This window comes from Saccopteryx bilineata, chromosome 1, assembly GCF_036850765.1.
Source record: "Saccopteryx bilineata isolate mSacBil1 chromosome 1, mSacBil1_pri_phased_curated, whole genome shotgun sequence".
NCBI classification, from domain to species: domain Eukaryota; kingdom Metazoa; phylum Chordata; class Mammalia; order Chiroptera; family Emballonuridae; genus Saccopteryx; species Saccopteryx bilineata.
In genome coordinates, this window is record NC_089490.1 from 326,360,500 (window position 1) to 326,378,679 (window position 18,180).

At 45.4% G+C, this 18,180-nt stretch overlaps 1 protein-coding gene across 1 annotated transcript; it reads left to right on the forward strand.

The window, feature by feature from the left end:
• The first annotated feature begins 206 nt into the window (after positions 1–206).
• Positions 207–13,030, forward strand: LOC136320515 (transmembrane 4 L6 family member 1-like). Its single transcript, XM_066253679.1, has 6 exons — positions 207–366; positions 3,110–3,292; positions 8,542–8,607; positions 10,096–10,241; positions 12,620–12,806; positions 12,954–13,030. The coding sequence occupies exons 2-6, from the start codon at positions 3,122–3,124 to the stop codon at positions 12,972–12,974; spliced, it is 591 nt and encodes a 196-aa protein (XP_066109776.1). The 5' UTR covers positions 207–366; positions 3,110–3,121; the 3' UTR covers positions 12,975–13,030.
• The last annotated feature ends 5,150 nt before the right edge of the window (positions 13,031–18,180 follow it).

Consider the following 18,180-nt stretch of genomic DNA (forward strand, 5'->3'; position numbering starts at 1 on the left):
CCTGGAAGGGTTTTGGACCCCCTGCCTCCAAAGAGACAAAGAACTTTCTCCTCAAGGGGTCTTCAGGGAAGAGTAGGCAGCTGTGGTTAGATGCCTAAACTGTCCTGTAAGGAGGGTGCCTGGGACTTGTTGCTGTCTGACATCTCTTAAGTGTTCGCCTTGTGCCTCCTGAAAGGTGGGAGGATCCAGAGCCTGCCCAGAGGATCCAGAGCCTGCCCAGAAACTTGCAGCAGCTGAACCAGAAGAGTCCCCGGAACTGCAACACGACCCACAGGGGCCCTTCACAGTCACTGGCCTGGTGAGGCCAGGGTGGCTTGCCCAGGAGAGGCTCCCCAGTGTGCCTGTGCCCAACCCCCCACTGACCAGGTACGGGGTTGATGGGTGTGTTTCTGCTTAAGGATGGGCAGGATTGGTGTTGAAAGCAAGTGTGCACAGCTTGGCACTGCACAGCTAGTCTAAAAGCCTCAGTGCAACAACCAGGTTGCCCAAACCCAAGCTAGGGTACAGCTGTCCAACAAGTATGAAGATGACTATTTGGGGAGCATGAGGCAGATAATTTGAAATGAAGTCTGTGATTAAGGAACTCAAGGGCTTGTATTTGTCCCAACTGTTGAATCCAAAAGCTATGGGAACTGGGTAGACTCAGAAGACAAAATACCTCTTTACAAGCTGTGTGGCTTCTGCCAATTTCCTTAGCTTCTCTGAGCTTCAGACTGTGTCCAGCGGCAAATGCATAAAATGAATCTAATGATGACGTCTCTGTAATGGGACTATTGAAAAATCAAATGAAAGCATGCTTGTGAACATGACTATGACTATTTTTGCTGTGTTTTTTTTTTTAACTACATAGCTGTATAACCTTGAACAAATAATTTTAACTCCTTGGGGCTATGCTTCCTAGGAAATGAAAGGACTGAAGTTCTGAGAGTTCTGTTAAATTTTTTTATTTTTACAGAGACAGAGAATGAGTCAGAGAGAGGGATAGACAGGGACAGACAGACAGGATCGGAGAGAGATGAGAAGCATCAATCATTAGTTTTTCATTGCGCGTTGCAACACCTTAGTTGTTCATTGATTGCTTTCTCATATGTGCCTTGACCACGGGCCTTCAGCAGACCGAGTGACCCCTTGCTGGAGCCAGCGACCTTGGGTTCATGCTGGTGGGCTTTTTGCTCAAGCCAGATGAGCCCGCATTCAAGCTGGTGACCTCGGGGTCTTGAACCTGCGTCCTATGCATCCCAGTCCGACGCTCTATCCACTGTGCCACCGCCTGGTCAGGCCTGAGAGTTCTTAGTAGCTCTAACATTCTCTGCCATAACCTGAGAGAATGATCAGATTCCTATAGTTTAATTAAGTTGCCAACCTTGGTTGCATCATGGTCCCCCTCTCCGATGTGACCCCAGTCTCCATCATCCCTCCCTTTCTCTTAAGAATATCTGCAATCTTCTTGGAGGGTGAGCACAACTGTGTTCATCACAGCAAGAGCTGTGACATCAGGTGTTAAGGAGAAATGAGGGGCTGCTGGTTTTGCACCTGTTACAGGATGTAAGAAGGCTTATAGCCCTGGCTTCTTGGTGGTCCCCATTCCTACTCATCTGCCCTGAGAATGTCTAGAGGTGGAAATAGGCAGACCAACATTTGAATTGCAGGTCTGTCATTTACTGCCAAGAGACTCTGGAATTTTGTTTGATTTCTCTAATTCTGTTTCCTCGTAGAGCTGTGGAGCTATGACCTCATGGGGATGTTCTGAGGATTAAAGGAAATAATGTCTATACTGTGCCTGAAGCAAGCCGTTATTTGTGTTGTTGTTGCGCATCATCCAGTGTTATTTCTCCCAAGCGTTCATTTTTCATTTTCACAGCTGTTAGCAGTCGTAATGGGGAGTGAGGTCAACAGTCTCAATCTCCATCCAAACAAAGGAGTCAGAGGCAGCACCCCCATCAGGCATCAGCTTTCTACAGTCCTGAACTTAGACAGCAGATAGAAATAAGGCACCAAGCATTAGTATCCTGCTCTAGCCATTGTTCGTTGATAACTGTTTATATCTTCTGTGGGAGCAGAAAGCTAAGGCCAGACATTTCTCAGTTTTGTCCCCAGAGAGCGGTCCTGGCTGTGCAAATTACTACAGGTTTCCCCCCATGGGAAGGGCCTGTTGGGCACCAGGCCTCCATGGCTGGGGACCAGGAAAGTGAATGAGCTGTTATTCAAGAGCCAGTCAACAATCTCGGTATGAATCTGAGTCGAGAATGGCACAAAGAGGTGTTAGGAGAGTGCTACCTAACCCGAAACTGGACCCCCACCCCGTCACAGAGTTCCCTTCTGGGCAGCCTTCACCCAGGGAATGGTTTTTTGACTTTAGTCCCACGTACCTGCAGGGAAAAATAAGATGCAAAGCCTTCTCCCCTCTCCTTGTTCTCCATCCCAGCTTCTCTAAAACCTCCAGGCTCAGCACAATTAATCAACAAAGAAAGAGCGAAGAGAGGTTTTCCACGTAAATAAAACGGAGCCCAAGATGATTCCAAACCCCCTGGTTCTCTGCTCTTCAGCTGCCAGGCATTGAGAGCTTTGCATGAGAACATTTTGAATATATTATCTTATTTTCATCCTCTCAGTGATCCCACAAAGGGGGTTCTATTGTCAGCCTCATTTTGCAGATGAGAAAATTGAGGTGAAAGAGGTTAAATAACGTGCCCAAGCTCACACAGCTGCTACAAAGTGGTGTAGCCAGGGTGTAGACCAGGATCGTGTTCATAGTCACTGCGGGAATCCCTCGAGAGCGGGTGAAAGAACCAGAACAGGATACGAGAGGTTTCTAAACATTACCTCCATCCCCCAGTCTCTTAGAACGCCTATGGAACAACTACCATGAGCCAGCTTTCACACTTCCTTTTGTTCTTACGCCACTATCTAAGAGGTCGATGTTTTCTCAGCTTTACAGAGGAAACTGAGGCTGGGAGAGATGACGTGGTTTCCCAGGTCAGATGCCTACCAGAGGCACGGGTGGGCGTGGCACCTGGCTCTTGGGGCTCTACGGCTGGGGGTGCGCTCTCTTCTGAGTCTGTAGTGGCTCGAGTGGCGGCTTCCTGGTTGTTTTCTCTCTCTCTTCCAGGGAGGATCCACCATGTGCTCTGAGATGAGCTCCAGGTACACAGGCATGTTGCTCTTGCCCTTGGCCACCGGAGCCATCATTGCCAACCTCCTGCTGTATTTTCCCAATGGGCAGGTGCTGGAGCCTGCCAAGATCACTGACTTTGTCTGGTTTTTCCACGGCTTTCTTGGAGCTGGACTCTTGGTAAGAATGAGGGTTAGCTAGCTTACATTCTCCAGGTGAAGGGTGCCCCTAAATATCCTGCAAATCACGGCAATCATCTCACCTGGGTGCCACCTTCCCAGGGCCGCCAGAGCATGGCCAGCTGCTTCTCCTCTGTACCCATGTGACACATGCAGTTTCCACACTGTGCCGGACACATCGTACTGCAAACATCTTTCACATCCCTGCTTCCCCCATTAGGCTGTGAGCTCCTCTAAGACAGAGTCAGGTAGAATTAACCTCTGCCCTCTAGGTGCCTACCCAGCAAAGTGCCGGCTGAGACTAGAGCTTACTATGTGGCTGTTCATTGCATGAGAGATACTCTTTACAAAAAGCACAATAACTGAGAATTTGTCAAATTCACCAGGTTTCAAGATGACCATCTTGAAATATAAATTATGTCATGCCCATCAAGTCTTCGCTCGGCAAAATTATGGGGTTTGCAAGCTTTTTCTGTAAAAGACCAGATGGTAAATAGTTCCAGCTCTGCAAGTAATGTAGTCTCTTTTGACAACTACACAGCTCGGCAGTCATAGGCAAGAGCAGCCATACACAATATTCAAGCAGGGGCTGTGGCTGTACCCCACTAAAACCCTATTTATAAGACAGGAAACTTGCTGGTAGTTTGTTAACCCCTGAGGTAGACATTGCATGTTTTCCTTTTTGCTTTTGTTTTCATTGGCTCCTCCTCTTGGAGCAGTCCCTTTTGAAAAGATTATTTGATTATGGGGTACCCCAATGCCAGGCACTGAGTAGGTGCTCAATAAGTGTATGAACGCCTGGGGCATAAAGAAGCCTCAGAAAAGGTGACCGACCAACCTCCCTTCCTGCTTCTCCCCCCACCCCCACATAGTATTAGACACAGTGATGACTCAAGTTGTATCCATCACCCCTCCTGTCCGTGGCAGAGCTAGGCCTTCCTGCACAAGAGATCATCTGAACCAGCAATACCTGGGCCAAAGTTGTCTGCGTCTCAGCTCAGAGCCCTTCCTAAGGGGCAGCACAGACCTAGGAGTCAAACAGACCCGCGCAGATGATGAGTCTGCCCTGACCTGCCGTGTTCAGTGTTCCGACGACCAGTTCCTCCCTTCTCTGTAGACCCACCCAGTGCCTGTCTCCTGCTGCTTACCTTGCTTATCTTACCTTTGCTGCTTGTTTCTGCAGGACAGGTTTGCATTTCTCAGCTCCACCACCAGACAAATTCCTAAACTCACTCTCTTCAACTATAGAATATATTGGAACATAAGCACCCAACTTCTCTCAAAATATAAATAAGCAAATTTAGTGACTATCGAAAGGGACTGAGCAGTTTCAGACCTGGGTTTCCCAATAGCAGACTCTTGGAACAATTACTGAAAGAAAGTGACTCAAAGGGAAAACTTTCTGTGATCAGGAGGAAAACAGAAGGGAGCCTGGCTCACTCAGGGAATTGACACCTGTCGCCACAGCCTCCCTTAACACCTGCCGGCTTGTCCACCTCGCTCCAGCTTTCCCACAAAACTTCCCAGGACCTCCTGGGAAAGTGGTCACATTTGCATATTCTCAGTGAAATGGGAATAACATAAACAGGACAGAACCAGTCCATGAAGCTGCATAAAGTGGAAAACAGGGAGCTGGTCCCTCATTCTTTTCTTTCTTTCCTTTTCCTTTTTCCTTCCCTTTTTTCCTTCTTTTTTTGTTTAGTTAGTCCTTAGTGCCCACGCGATGTCTCCCCATGTGCCTGGCTCTGTGGCACACTAAGGCAGTGGCCATGGGGTTGGAGAGGAGGGTGTGTCTGAGCTGTGAGAGCTTAGTCACGGCATGGCACCTCTCTACAGTCTCTGTGAAGTGGGCATATCAGTCATGGCATCTCCTGCTGTTATGGTGAGCATTGTATGAGATCACATAGAGGGCACCCAGTCCCAAGTGTAGCTCGATGTCAGTCCAAGTCAGTGTCAGCCATAAGGGAACCGGAGTGAGAGGAGGCCAGACCATCTGTGTGCCTAGTGTTACAGAGTCAGATACACCCACTCCACTAAAAAAGAGAGCTGACAGTCAGGCAAACTCAGGACACTCTTCTCCAGCCCAGGGGACACACCCTGCCAAATCCCAGACCTGTGGCTCTCCTCTTACTAGATGCCATGTGACTACCCCTGCTCTCAAAATTTGCACACCAGCAGGAATGTCTGTGTATTTTGCTTTACAGTGACTTAGGTGCTCTGGGGAGGAGTATGTGTTCTCCAGTTCTCCACAGTGCCCAGCACCCCCTAATATATTCTACCAGGACTTACTTTGTTACTTGTGATAATCTGCAGAGCCTCTGAAGCAGTGGTCCCCAACTCCCGAGTCGTGGACTGGTACCGGTCCGTGGGCCATTTGGTACCGGTCCACAGAGAAAGAATAAATAACTTACATTATTTCTGTTTTGTTTATATTTAAGTCTGAACGATGTTTTATTTTTTTTAAATGACCAGATTCCCTCTGTTACATTCGTCTAAGACTCACTCTTGATGCTTGTCTCATAAGTTCGACAATTATATTTAAAAATACCACAGTTTTTACGCCGGTTGCATAATTTTATTTTGTGCATTTATCCATCCCACCCTAAAGGCCGGTCCATGAAAATATTTTCTGACATTAAACCAGTCCATGGCCCAAAAAAGGTTGGGGACCACTGCTCTAAAGTCATGTGAGTTTGCGCCCTCACCCCCTCACACTTGGGAGCACACTATCATCTTCAGCATTACCCACAAACCAGCCCTGTTTTTCCCAAGGTGTGTCTTAGTTGCCCTGATGAGGACTGGGGACCGGAATCTGTCGGATGCTTGCATCAGCAAACACATTACCAACCCTCTCTCAGGGTGAGGTGCTTTTTCCATCAAGTTAAGTTCATACACTATGTATTTATTTCCTGTTCCTGGCTCATGGTCCCATTATGCCAGTGTCCTTTCTCCTACCCCTCACTGCCAGAAGAAACAGGGGAAATGTCCTCACAGATTTTACCACCATGTCATTTTGTCGGGGACTGGGGAAAGAGCTGCTGACCCAGAGCTCAGAGCCCAGCGGGAAGGAGGACGCAGTGCGCTCAGAGCAACAGGACAGATTGGGAAGGAAGGAACTGTTCTTTTCAGCTGCCGGGGCTCCCTGAAAACTACAAGGAGGAAATGTGCTGTCTTGCGGTGCTATAATAAATTACCACAAACTTGGTGGCTCAAAACATCAGAAATATATTGTAAAGCAGTAGCCACGGCCATCATCACAGCCGCCTGGCCCATGCACGTTTGCATTTGATTTGGACAGACGGTAATGAAACAACAGAGCCAAAAACTTGTGGGCATTACCTTTAATCCTAGCTTGCACCTGGCAGGCAAGTAAAAACACACACTGGGCTCCAAAACCCACTCATTCAGTGCTCACAAAACTACTGACTTATCCGAGTTTCCTAAAATCAAAGGTTTGTACCTCACCAGTCTTATTCACCTCTGTTCCCCATCTCCGTCTCTCTACACAAACTGGCTTCTCCTTCAGCACCCCATTATCTTGGCTGCTTCTCCTCTTCTCCATGTGGCCTTTCTCTGCTCTCCTCTTGCATGGGCTCCTCTGCCCCATTTTATAGTATAGATTAGAAATCAAAACCCTTAATTCAATATACAAACAAGGAAGTCTCTGATACAAAGTAACTTATCTGAGGCATAAATGGGATTCCTTCCTCATGAGAGTGTACCACCTCCTATCATACAACAGTCAAGGGTGTGGGGAAAAGCTTAGTCTTAAAACTAAGCTTAGGCTATAATGACCCTGCCTGCTTATAGCCTGTCCCCCACACCCAATGCAAACTATAAGCAAGCAAACATATATATCATATTTACAAACTTATTTGACCAACATGTATCCTCTCTCAGTTCTTAAGGCAAGAGTTCTAATGAAATGTATTGGCTGAGCCTCGTGTTCTGTGCTCTGGGAAAAATCCATTCCTGGGATCTTCCAGCTACTGGGGGCTGTCAGCATTCCTTGACTTGTGGCTGCATCAGTCCAGTCTCTGCCTCCATCTGGACAGACTCTGCCTCTGCTTCTCTCTTTCACGTGACTGTATGTAGGGCTCACCTGCCGCGACCAGCTCGGCAATGGGTGTGCACGAAAGGAAGGTGCTGCAGGACTTAAGAAAAAACACACACAAGACACAACATAGACAAAAGATGGGTACAGAGGATTCCCAGCCTCTAGGACTGAGAGCCCAGGTCTCTGCAGCCTCATCGTATTTATTGGTGTCTTTGCTCATCAAAGCAAATTAGCAGAGCCTGGGTCAAATTAGCCTAGAATGGATTCAGGTCCAGAGAAGGTTGATTAACTAATAGCTTTCAGGTATGCAGGAAAAGGCTCTAGGGATCAGCTGCTTCCTTAAAACAGTCTTATCAGTGTTTGTTGGGGCAGCGTTCTGCCCCTGCAAGACTTGGAGTTTCAAAGTCCACACCAAAGCCTTGTCTCAGGACAACAGTCTAATTCCCGGCCATTTTCCTACACCCACCTAGGATAAACTCCTGTTAAGGCTCTAATTAGACCACAAGACATATAAAGTAATATTCCCAGGTCCCAGGATTAGGAAGTGACTATGCCTTTGAGGGGGACAGGATTTGTTCAGCCTACTATGAGAGATAACATCTAAACTGACCCTAAACTGACTCTTTGAGGGTGAAGAGTTTACCTGATGGCAAAGGGTGAAAGGCATATTCCAAGGCCCAGAGGCAAGAAAGTCCTGGGTCTGTCCTGGGGGCCAGAAACTTGTACGCCAGGAGGCCTGAGTGACAGAGAAGAGGTGAGCCATGAAGGGCCTGTGTGCACAAAGTTTGGGTCTGTGTTGTATTCTACAGACAATGAGGAATCACTGGACTAAATAGGGACAGAGAGAGGGATAGACAGGGACAGACAGACAGGAAAGGAGAGAGATGAGAAGCATCAATCATTAGTTTTTCGTTGCGACACCTTAGTTGTTCATTGATTGCTTTCTCATATGTGCCTTGACCGTGGGCCTTCAGCAGACCGAGTGATCCCTTGCTCAAGCCAGCGACCTTGGGCTCAAGCTAGTGAGCCTTGCTCAAACCAGATGAGCCCGCGCTCAAGCCAGCAACCTTAGAGATTTGAACCTGGGTCCTCCACGTCCCAGTCCAACGCTCTATCCACTGCGCCACCACCTGGTCAGGCTCACTGGACATTTTCAAAAATTTGTTTTTTGTTTGTTTGTTTTTTGGCCACAGGTCATGGTGCCGGCGCTAATGCTGTTGAGAGGCGGTGGAGAGGGCTGCTGTGCTCACAGATGTGGGGTAGGTTATGGGATCCTCCTACCCACCCCAACCTCACCCCCAAAGGGCTTGTTTCCTAGGCCATGTGGTTTGGCTCTTTGGAAGGCTGGAGTAGACTATTGGCCAATGCTCCTGGTGAAGCGGAGCAATATTCTGCAAGGCCAATTGAGATTCCAGGAGAAACAATCCCGGAGAGGATGTGAGGAGAGCCATGCGCAGTGGACACAAAAAACCTACGGGCTCTGATAGACCAGCCTGCTGGGCATTGGTTGTTTGTGTTTCTGTCTACCCGTCTGTCTATCTGTCTGTGGGGAGTTCTAGGACTCTCACATCCTTTGGTTTTCCTATTTCCTAGGTAGCCAATGGGGTAACATATCATAGAACTAGGATTCAAGCAAGAAGGGACATTGAAGATTGTACTCTCAAAAACGCTTCTTCGGGAACGCTCTCAAAATGCCCTGGGAAGAACAAAAAGACACCACTCTACAAGTTCATCCATTATGTATTTATTTCTTATTCCTGAACTTGGCCTTGACCACAGCAAGCTGTCCAGTGCTTCTACATCTCTAGTTCATAGACCATCTCATTTCTCTTTTCTGCTCCAAAAGTTTCTGTCCCAACCCATGCAGCTTCTAACCAAACCCTCCACAGAGACCTCAGTCCTGTGTAGCCTGAGGATCATCTCCAAGGAGCTCCCTTAGCCATTCCATTCAGCTTCGGCTGTCCTCCACCTTACTCCTGTGCTAAGAAAGACACAGCATGGACATGTCAGGAATGAAAGTTCATTCTTTGAAGCAAACAAGTACTTTAGCTTTGTCCCAATTGATTAATGTACTAATATGCCAGAAGGTCACCTTCCCTTGACATTGCCTCGCTGTGACACTCACTCACCCTGCCACTCAGTCAACACAAATTTATGAAGTTTGTACACAGTGCAGCCCTTCGGTTGGTCACTGACTCAGGCATCAGAAAAACAATTACTCATTTACTCACCCAACCATACAACAAACATTGACTGAACAATAAACACCAGGATGAAAAATGGGCTTCATTCAGAGTGCCAGCATCAATGAATGACTTACTCTGTTTTGAGGACTGTGAGGTCTCATCCAAGAATGGAGGAAAAGTGCCGAGGTCAATTCCTGGTGGTCAGAGTGCAGGCGAGGGAGCTGACAGCACACGCACTGTCTGTGCCGGGTGGTGTGTAGGCCCCAGGGGTCCGTGGCGAGTAAGTCACATTTCCCACTCACAATTTCATAGTGGATTATTTCATTCTTTTGAGTTGCAAGTGGGATAGATGAATGGACAGAGGGTGTCTCAGCTCTAGCACCCATTTTTTGAACAGTTGGTACCAAAACAAGGTCACCTACCTGGTCTGGCATTTGCAGGAAAAGATTTAGACCTCCTTTAATTTGCCAGGAAACTCAGGGGATGCATCTTCAAAAAGCTGACTTCGCGCCACCTTTCTCCCCATTGCTGCACTGAATCTCCAACTTTGTTCCATTGCAGATGCTGTTCCCTGTTCTTCTGGCTGTGCAGGGCACTATGGGGGCTGTGTACTGTGTGGTCATTTCTGCCCTGGGTTTGCTCAGAGGCCCCTTCTGTGACACAGGCAGTGGAAACTACACCTACCCTTTCAGGAACAACAGCCTGGAGTGAGTAGCAGTCATGGTCTTGGGTCAGTATCTAACATCTAATGATGATACAGTTGATGACCACAAGGAGTATGGGCTCTCAGTATTGACCATCCAGTAATGGGGCCAGGTACTTTCATTCATACCTAGTGTCTTCTTCCTTTCTCCACACCTACTCCCAAATCAATACTCTCTAGGAGGTGATTGGCCAAAGCAAGAAGTGCCTGTGAATTATAAACAGTCCGACAACCAAGGTATAAACTTGACTTTCTTAGCCCCAATTTTTAAACTCAACTGAATATGTGCTGAGGGTCTGCTTAGTACTTACTAGGCACTGTGACAAGAGAAGAGAGTACAAAGGAAGGATAAGGCAACTTGTCTATTTGCAAGTAGCTCACAATCAAACTAGGGAGACTTAATCACCAAATTTGGAGTTGCACAAATATCCCGAAATAGCTAGGCCCTGTGATCATGTGCCTTTATTTTCCTAAAGGAATATGGAAAGAAATAGCAACTTATTAAGAAAGACCCTGCTTCTCTTCTCATTTCATGTTCTCTCCCTGGCAGAGCTCATCCACCCCTGTGGCTTTCAGAACCATCCATCTATCCATGTAATAATCCCAAAATGTCTAACTCAAGCCTAAATCTTCTGAATTCTTGACCCAAATATCTAATTACTTCTTTGAAATTTTTTCTTAAACATTGAATATTTCAATGTTTATATGTCCAAAACCCTATGTCTACAAATCTCCTGTCAGTCACCCTCATCCTATTAAATGTCACCTAAAAGCTGTGAGTCGTCTTTTATTCTTCTCCCTTCTCACGCCCATGTTCAATCCATTACCAAATTTGTCAATTCTGCCTTGACAATATAGCTTGAATATACATTGCTCTTCACCTAGTCTGCTATCACCCTGTTCCCAGTCTCTAACACCAGCTACCCCCACGCCTTACAACAGCTCTCCAACAAGGAAGTGCTGGGGGCGATCATCAAGAAGACATGACTGCCAATTGACACTCAAGTTGGACCTGGGCAATTGGAGGCTCCTCATCCCCTCCCTGCCCTTGCAATGTGCATCCACTGGCCTTCCCCACCCCCAGAAGCTGTTTCAGGGATACAGCTTGGAGAGAACAGTGATGTTGAGATGACCTGGACAGTATACATGACTGAGTCCAGTTAGGGCCTCTCTATAAAAGCCTTTATGATTCTGGCAGGTGGGTGTGGAAAACTACTCATCTTGTAACCAGTCAATACGAGTATCATAACTGTATTCCCTTGTTTATTACTCCTGCCACCTACCAACCTGGAGTGGTCCACCTTCTTCCTCAGCATCTCCCAACCCTCCCTCTGTGGGGGCTGAATGCAGCTACACCAGGAAGCTCCTGGCCAGGTTTAGGAAGCAACTGTATCCCAGTTCCATTTTTACCCTTCATCCCTTTTGCCATCGATTAGCCAAAGGGATTTTTGTAAAATGTAAACATACTGCAAAGGCCAAAAAGTCTTTACACTTAAGGAACTTGCAATCTCATTGGGAACTCAATAGATATGGATACAATAGGAGTGAAGGGAGAAACAGAGACAAATGCCAAATAATATACAACTCTGAAATATGGCCTGAAAATCTGTTCTATTTTCTCTTTATCCAACTATACTGCTCACAAAAATTAGGGGGTATTTTATCTCCTTATATTCATTTTGAAATATCCCTTAAGTTTTGTGAGCAGTATAGTACACTCTGATTCCAAATTTCCCTTACGGGTTTTGCTCTCTTCCTACACTTCCGGGCTCTCCTCTGCTGCTGTCGCCCTCAAGGCCAGGTGACTCCCGCTTTCCCTAGGAAGCCTTCTCCAGCCACTCTAGACCTGTAGACTTCCTCTTCCTATGATAATAAGTATGATATAACTAAAATGTACTCCCTACTGCATGGCAGGCAATGTGCTAATATCTTCTCTAATCCTCCTAACCACTCTGTGGTGTTGACGTCATTTTTAACCTCATTTTACACATAAGGAATGTGCAAAATGTTTCTGATGAACAGAAACATTTAGGAAACTAATGTTGAACTTTTTAGTGAGGAGGCTGGAGTTAGAATCTGGGTCTGTGGAACTTTCGTGCCTACTGTCTCTGAGACCCTTCGAGCAGCAATTAAACTCCTGTAACCCAGATTTCCTGCTTCTTTGTGTGGCTGTGGCTGTATCCACAATGCCTTGCTAGGATATTGTGCTGTCAGAGAAAAAGAGGGTGTTCAACCTGCCCACCAATGAGCAATAATAAAGCTGCTGTCTTTATGAAGATGAGCGCAGTGAAGATCCTAAAGTTTTGTAGTCTCCTATATTAGCCTGCTCCCTCCCTCGACTGTCTCTCAGCACCAGGCTCATTTTCTCCTCTATCCTGGCAGGGACAACTACTTATTCAACCAGCCCACCTGGGCCACTTGCCAGGAGCCTGAGCACATCGTCCTGTGGAACGTGGTCTTGTTCTCCGTCCTCCTAGGGATCGGTGTGGTGGAAGCCATGCTCTGCCTTAGCCAAGTCGTCAGTGGACTCTGTGACATCTACTGTGGTACCTGCATCCGAAAAGGACAGGTCAGTGCTGCTAGAGCCCAGGAATTTTCAAGTTATTTCCCCTTGACCTGTTCCACACTATCTCTCTCCTACCCTAAAGCCAGTAAGTAGGAAATGTCCTGAGAAATGTAGAACTTCATTTGCCACTTGGCCTTCATTTTCTTTCAGGTGAACATAACTGGTTTATGACCAGTCTTAAGAAAATACAACTGCTTGACAGGTGAAGAGAGTTTCCCAGGTTTCAGAAGGACTGAATTTCGTGAATGTCAATCTCCAGAGTTTTGAGAAGCTGACAAAAAAGAACCTCCAACTTTCTTACCTGAGCAGGTTTTTATAAAAGGAAAACAGTTTTGAAAAGTTTATCTATTTTGCTAGAATAAAAATTGCCATTTTCACCAAGTGATCTCTAGGAATGATATAAGAAATCATAGGGATGTACAATAATAGGAATAATATAATAATATAATTATAGGTGCTTAAATGTACTCAGTGGTCATTGTATTCCTGGCCCTATTAAGCACTTTATCTACATTATTTTAGTTCATCTTATAAAGCAAGTAGTATTATAATGCCATATTGCAAATGAGGAAACTCAGACTCAGAAAGGTACTTATTTGAAGTCATTGAATATAAGTTTCGAATTTGAGCCTGATTCCAACATTTGTATTCTAGACCAGTGGCCCCCAACCCCCAGGCCGCGGACTAGTACCGGTCCGCAGAGAAAGAATAAATAACTTACATTATTTCCGTTTTATTTATATTTAAGTCTGAACGATGTTTTATTTTTAAAAAGTAACCAGATTCCCTCTGTTACATCCGTCTAAGACTCACTCTTGACACTTGTCTCGGTCACGTGATACATTTATCCGTCCCACCCTAAAGGCCGGTCCATGAAAATATTTTCTGACATTAAACCGGTCCGTGGCCCAAAAAAGGTTGGGGACCACTGTTCTAGACCATTCTTCAGTGGATCTCAGAGATTATTGCTTAGATACTAACCAGTTCTTTGAATTGTAATACGTGTTATTTATTTACAAAAAAAAAGGGGGTGGCGGGAACTCTGTGGTCAAATTAATTTGAGATACACTGGATAAAACCAAGTTTAATCAGTTTCTCTAGTGCAGGACTTGTCAGAACCTTTACAAAGCCAGTGTGCTTTGCTAATCTCCAGGAAAAGAATAGCAAACGCAATTTCCCAGTCTTATTTGACCACAAAGCCTTTTTCTCCCGGAACAATTTTTATGGAGCTAATATTCCAGGGAGCACACTTTGAGAAACACTGCATGAATCAGTGATGAGGTACAACCTACTTCACTTAACCCCTGAGACTCCAAGAGATTTTTCCAAACCACTAGAGAAGCAGGACAATATGAGATAAAACGGGTTAAGAACCACTTGTGTTTTTCGTTTGTTTGTTTAAGTTTGATATAATAGCAGAGATCAGAAGGGTTTTTTTTTTCAGGCTTCTTTACTGTCATTGCAGCAAGCATTTTTGAGAACTCAGTATCTACCATACAAGCTCTGGCAGTTCCCAAAAAGGCATCAGGCAGGGCCTCTGGTTCAGGAAGCTTGCGAACGAATGGATCCTGCATCAGTGATTGCTCCCATGGATGACAGCGAGAGCCCTGTGAGCCCATATTGCGCCTTCGTACAGATGAGAGAAAACACGAAGGATACAGCAGGGCAAACAGGCAGAACCAACGGCGAATTTGAAAAAGGTGCCTACCCTCCAGGTTGACGCAGCCTGTACTGGGTTGAATAATGTCCCTCTAAAGTCTGTATTTAACAGGAATCTCAGAATGTGACCTAATTTGGAACTAGGCTCTTTGAAGTTGTAATTAGTTAAAATGAGGTCATATTAGATTAGGGAGGACTCTAAATCCAATATGACCAGTGTCTTTATAAGAAGAAGAAAAGCACACACAGAGAGAAGCCCACGTGGGGATGGAGGCAGAGACTGAAGCAGCCACAAATCACAGAATGCCAAGATCACTGTCAACCACCTGGAGCTGGCAGAGAGCTGGGGACAGCTTCTCCTTCTGAGCCCCCAGGATCTGAACAACATCTTGATTTCAAACTTCTAGCCTCCAGAACTGGGAGAAAATAAATGTCTATTGTTTTAAGTAGTTAGTCATGGCAGCCTCAGGAAACTCATACACAGTCCCACACCAGGGTGCAAGGGAGTAGACACCGCCCCCCCCCTCACACACACACACACACATTCATCTGGGCATGCTGCCTTGTTGCGAGCCAGCGCAACTCATAATTTTGCAGGTCTCGAGTGGGAACAGCGGAGGATTAGAAAATAAACACAGAAAGAAAAAGGATGGGATCAGGAGGCCTCATTGCCAAGCTGATGGCTTGCAAGAGCAAGTCTCCACCACAAAAACACTTTATTTATAGAGCAGAGAGCAAAGCCATTTGCAAACAAAGAGAACTCATATACAAAGTCACATTTCTGAGGCAAACCAAGAATTCTCCCAAGTACAGAAAACCCATCCACCATGCATAACGTCTTAACTTCACAAAACAAGGGTAAAAAGAAAAATGCTTCCAGTCTTTTTGAGGGACATGGGGGTGGGACAAGTAGAAACCATCAGCATTATAACTAACATGGAAGTGTGGGGAAGGGCATGCAAATTGCCTTTACCAACTTAATCGAACAATCAGAGGTCGTGGGGAAGAGCTTAGCCCTTTGGCTTAAGCCTTAAACTGCGAGGACTTTTGCCAGCTTGCAGTCTCCCACACTGCCTTGCGCAAAAACAACCTACGTAAGTAAACAGGGTGACCTTGCTGATGTCAGGAACACCTGAGTGCCCTGCTAACCCAGGCTCTTCTTCCAGCTTCCCTTACTGCTCCCACTGTCACAAAGCCAGACTCACGCACCCCAAGTAGGGATATGCTCGGTACCCCGCACTATGGCCAGCTCTGCACTAGCGCAGCCCTGATGTTGCGTAAAGGTGTCACCCCGTGGAGAAACTGGGCTCAGGGAGCAGAAGTCTTTAGGACAGTCAGTCTTCCAGATAGAATGGCTGCATATGGCCCAAATACTGTTTCTCTGTGAAGGAAAACAAAGTCTAAGTAAAAATTTTATTAGCTTTTTCCATATTAAAACAGCCTCTGTGTAAAGTGGTGGATTTGAAGCACGGGAGGAGAAAGGTTTTCTGCCCCTTGTGGTTCTTCTTTGGTGAGTAAAAGGTACTTGCTGTTAAAGACACCAAAGTACATTCCGTGGCCAATAAAGTGGGTGGAGGAGGCGCAGAGCCACCCATGGGTGGGGAGCCAGCTGCTGAGGGACGCAGGACACTCCGGGCTCAGCCAGCTCGCTCCATCAAGGGCTTTGGAGGTGGGAAGGGCACCACCAACATTTTAAATGTGGTGCAAACCATAAAACGATCCATGATTCACCCATTTTAAGACTGGTTTCTGCCAAATAGAAAAGAACTCTCTGAATTAAGGAGAAACAGTTGATTTCCAAGGCTGGCTCAGGTCTTGAGTTTCTACAATGTGCAAAGCAGAAATGCCTGGAGAAAGGAGGATGGGCGTGTTCTGGGAGAAAGGGCTTAAGCAAAGTGGGACACAGCCACCCAGATGTAAGGCAGAGACGGGGCAGGTGACAATTTTCATTTCGGTCTCTGTGTCTTCAAGCACATCTCATATTTTTTAATTCCTTCCTCTCTCAAGGAAAATTATGTGCTTTCCAGACCAGAGTTGACTGACTTTTTTTTTTCCATACTCATATTCTGGATGTAAAAACTTGTCCTTAACTGCAGGATCCAAGTGTTTATAATATGATACACACGTTATTGAAAATATGGAGAAAATAGCTCTCCTTAGTGATTTTAGAAAATCTTTCCATTTTACTCGTTACCCTTTTGCTATGTGGAATAACAATTTCCACATTTCCCAGAAAAAGCAAGGATGACTTGAATAATTATAAATACATGTGGAAATTGTTTATTCTACCATTTTGTGAAAACCACATGGAAGACTCGTCTGCTCGCCATGCCTGGTGAGGTGCCCTGCAGGGTTACACCGACCTGAGAGAAACTTCATGGTTCAAAGGCTCACTGACAAACCAACATTCGATATTTTTCCCAAGACAAATGGGCAGAAAACAGTTCTATTTTATTTAAATTATTTCTTATTAAATTTTTTACTGAATTTTTTGGGGGTCTCACTGGTAAACAAAGCTGTACAGGTTTCAGATACACAATTATACAGCACATCTTCTGTACACTGTTGAGTGACCCAAGTCCACCTCCCCTCCACCTCCCCTCCACGTCACCCCCCCCCGCCAACAGTCACCACACTCTTGTCCATGTCCACAAGTTTTTTCTCTTTCTTTTTTTTACTCAATCCCTCCACCTCCACCCAGTCCCCACCCCTGACCGCTGTCAGCCTGCTCTCTTTCTATGAATCTATCTCTATTTTGTTTGTTAGTTCATTCTGCTCATTAGAGTCCACATACGAGTGAAATCATATGCTACTTGTCTTTCCCTGACTGCCTTATTTCACTTACATAGTGCTTTTCAGGTCCATCCATGCTGTCACAAAGGGGTAAAATCTTCCTTTTTTACACCAGAGTAGTATTCCATTGTGTAGATGTACCACAGCTTTTTTCATCTACTTATCTACTGATGGGCACTTGGGCTGCTTCCAGATCTTGGCTACTGTAAATAACTGCAGTGAACATAAGGGTGCATATATTCTTTCAAATTAGTGTTTCGGGTTTCTTCAGGAATATTCCCAGAAGTGGAATTACTGGCAGTGCCATTTTTAATTTTTGAGGTAACTCCATACTGCTCTCCACAGTGGCTGCACCAGTCTGCATTCGCACCAGCAGTGCACATGGTTTCCTCGCCAAAACTTGTTGTTTATGGATTTATTGATGATATAGCTATTCTGACATGTGTGAGGTGATATTTAATTGTAGTTTTATTTTGTATCTCTCTGATGATTAGTGACATTGAACGTATTTTCATATTCTATTAACCTTCTGTATGTCCTCTTTGGAGAAAATGTCTATTCGGGTCCTCTGCCCCTTTTTATTTGGATTTTTTATGTGTGTGTGTGTGTGCTAAGTTTTATAAGTTCCCTATAAATTTTGGATATTAACCCCTTTTCAGATGTATCATTAGTGAATATGTTCTTCCATTCAGTGGGTTATCTTTCCATTTTGTTTATGTGAAAAGACACACATGATGTTCCTTTGTTGTGTGAAAACTTTTTAGTATGATGTAAATTTAAAAAGATTGAAATCATGTCAAGCATCTTCTCTGACCACAATGGTATTAAACTAGAAATCAATTACAGGGAAAAACAAGAAAAACACACAAGACATGGAGGCTAAATAACATGTTGCTAAACAATAAATGGGTAATAACGAGATCAA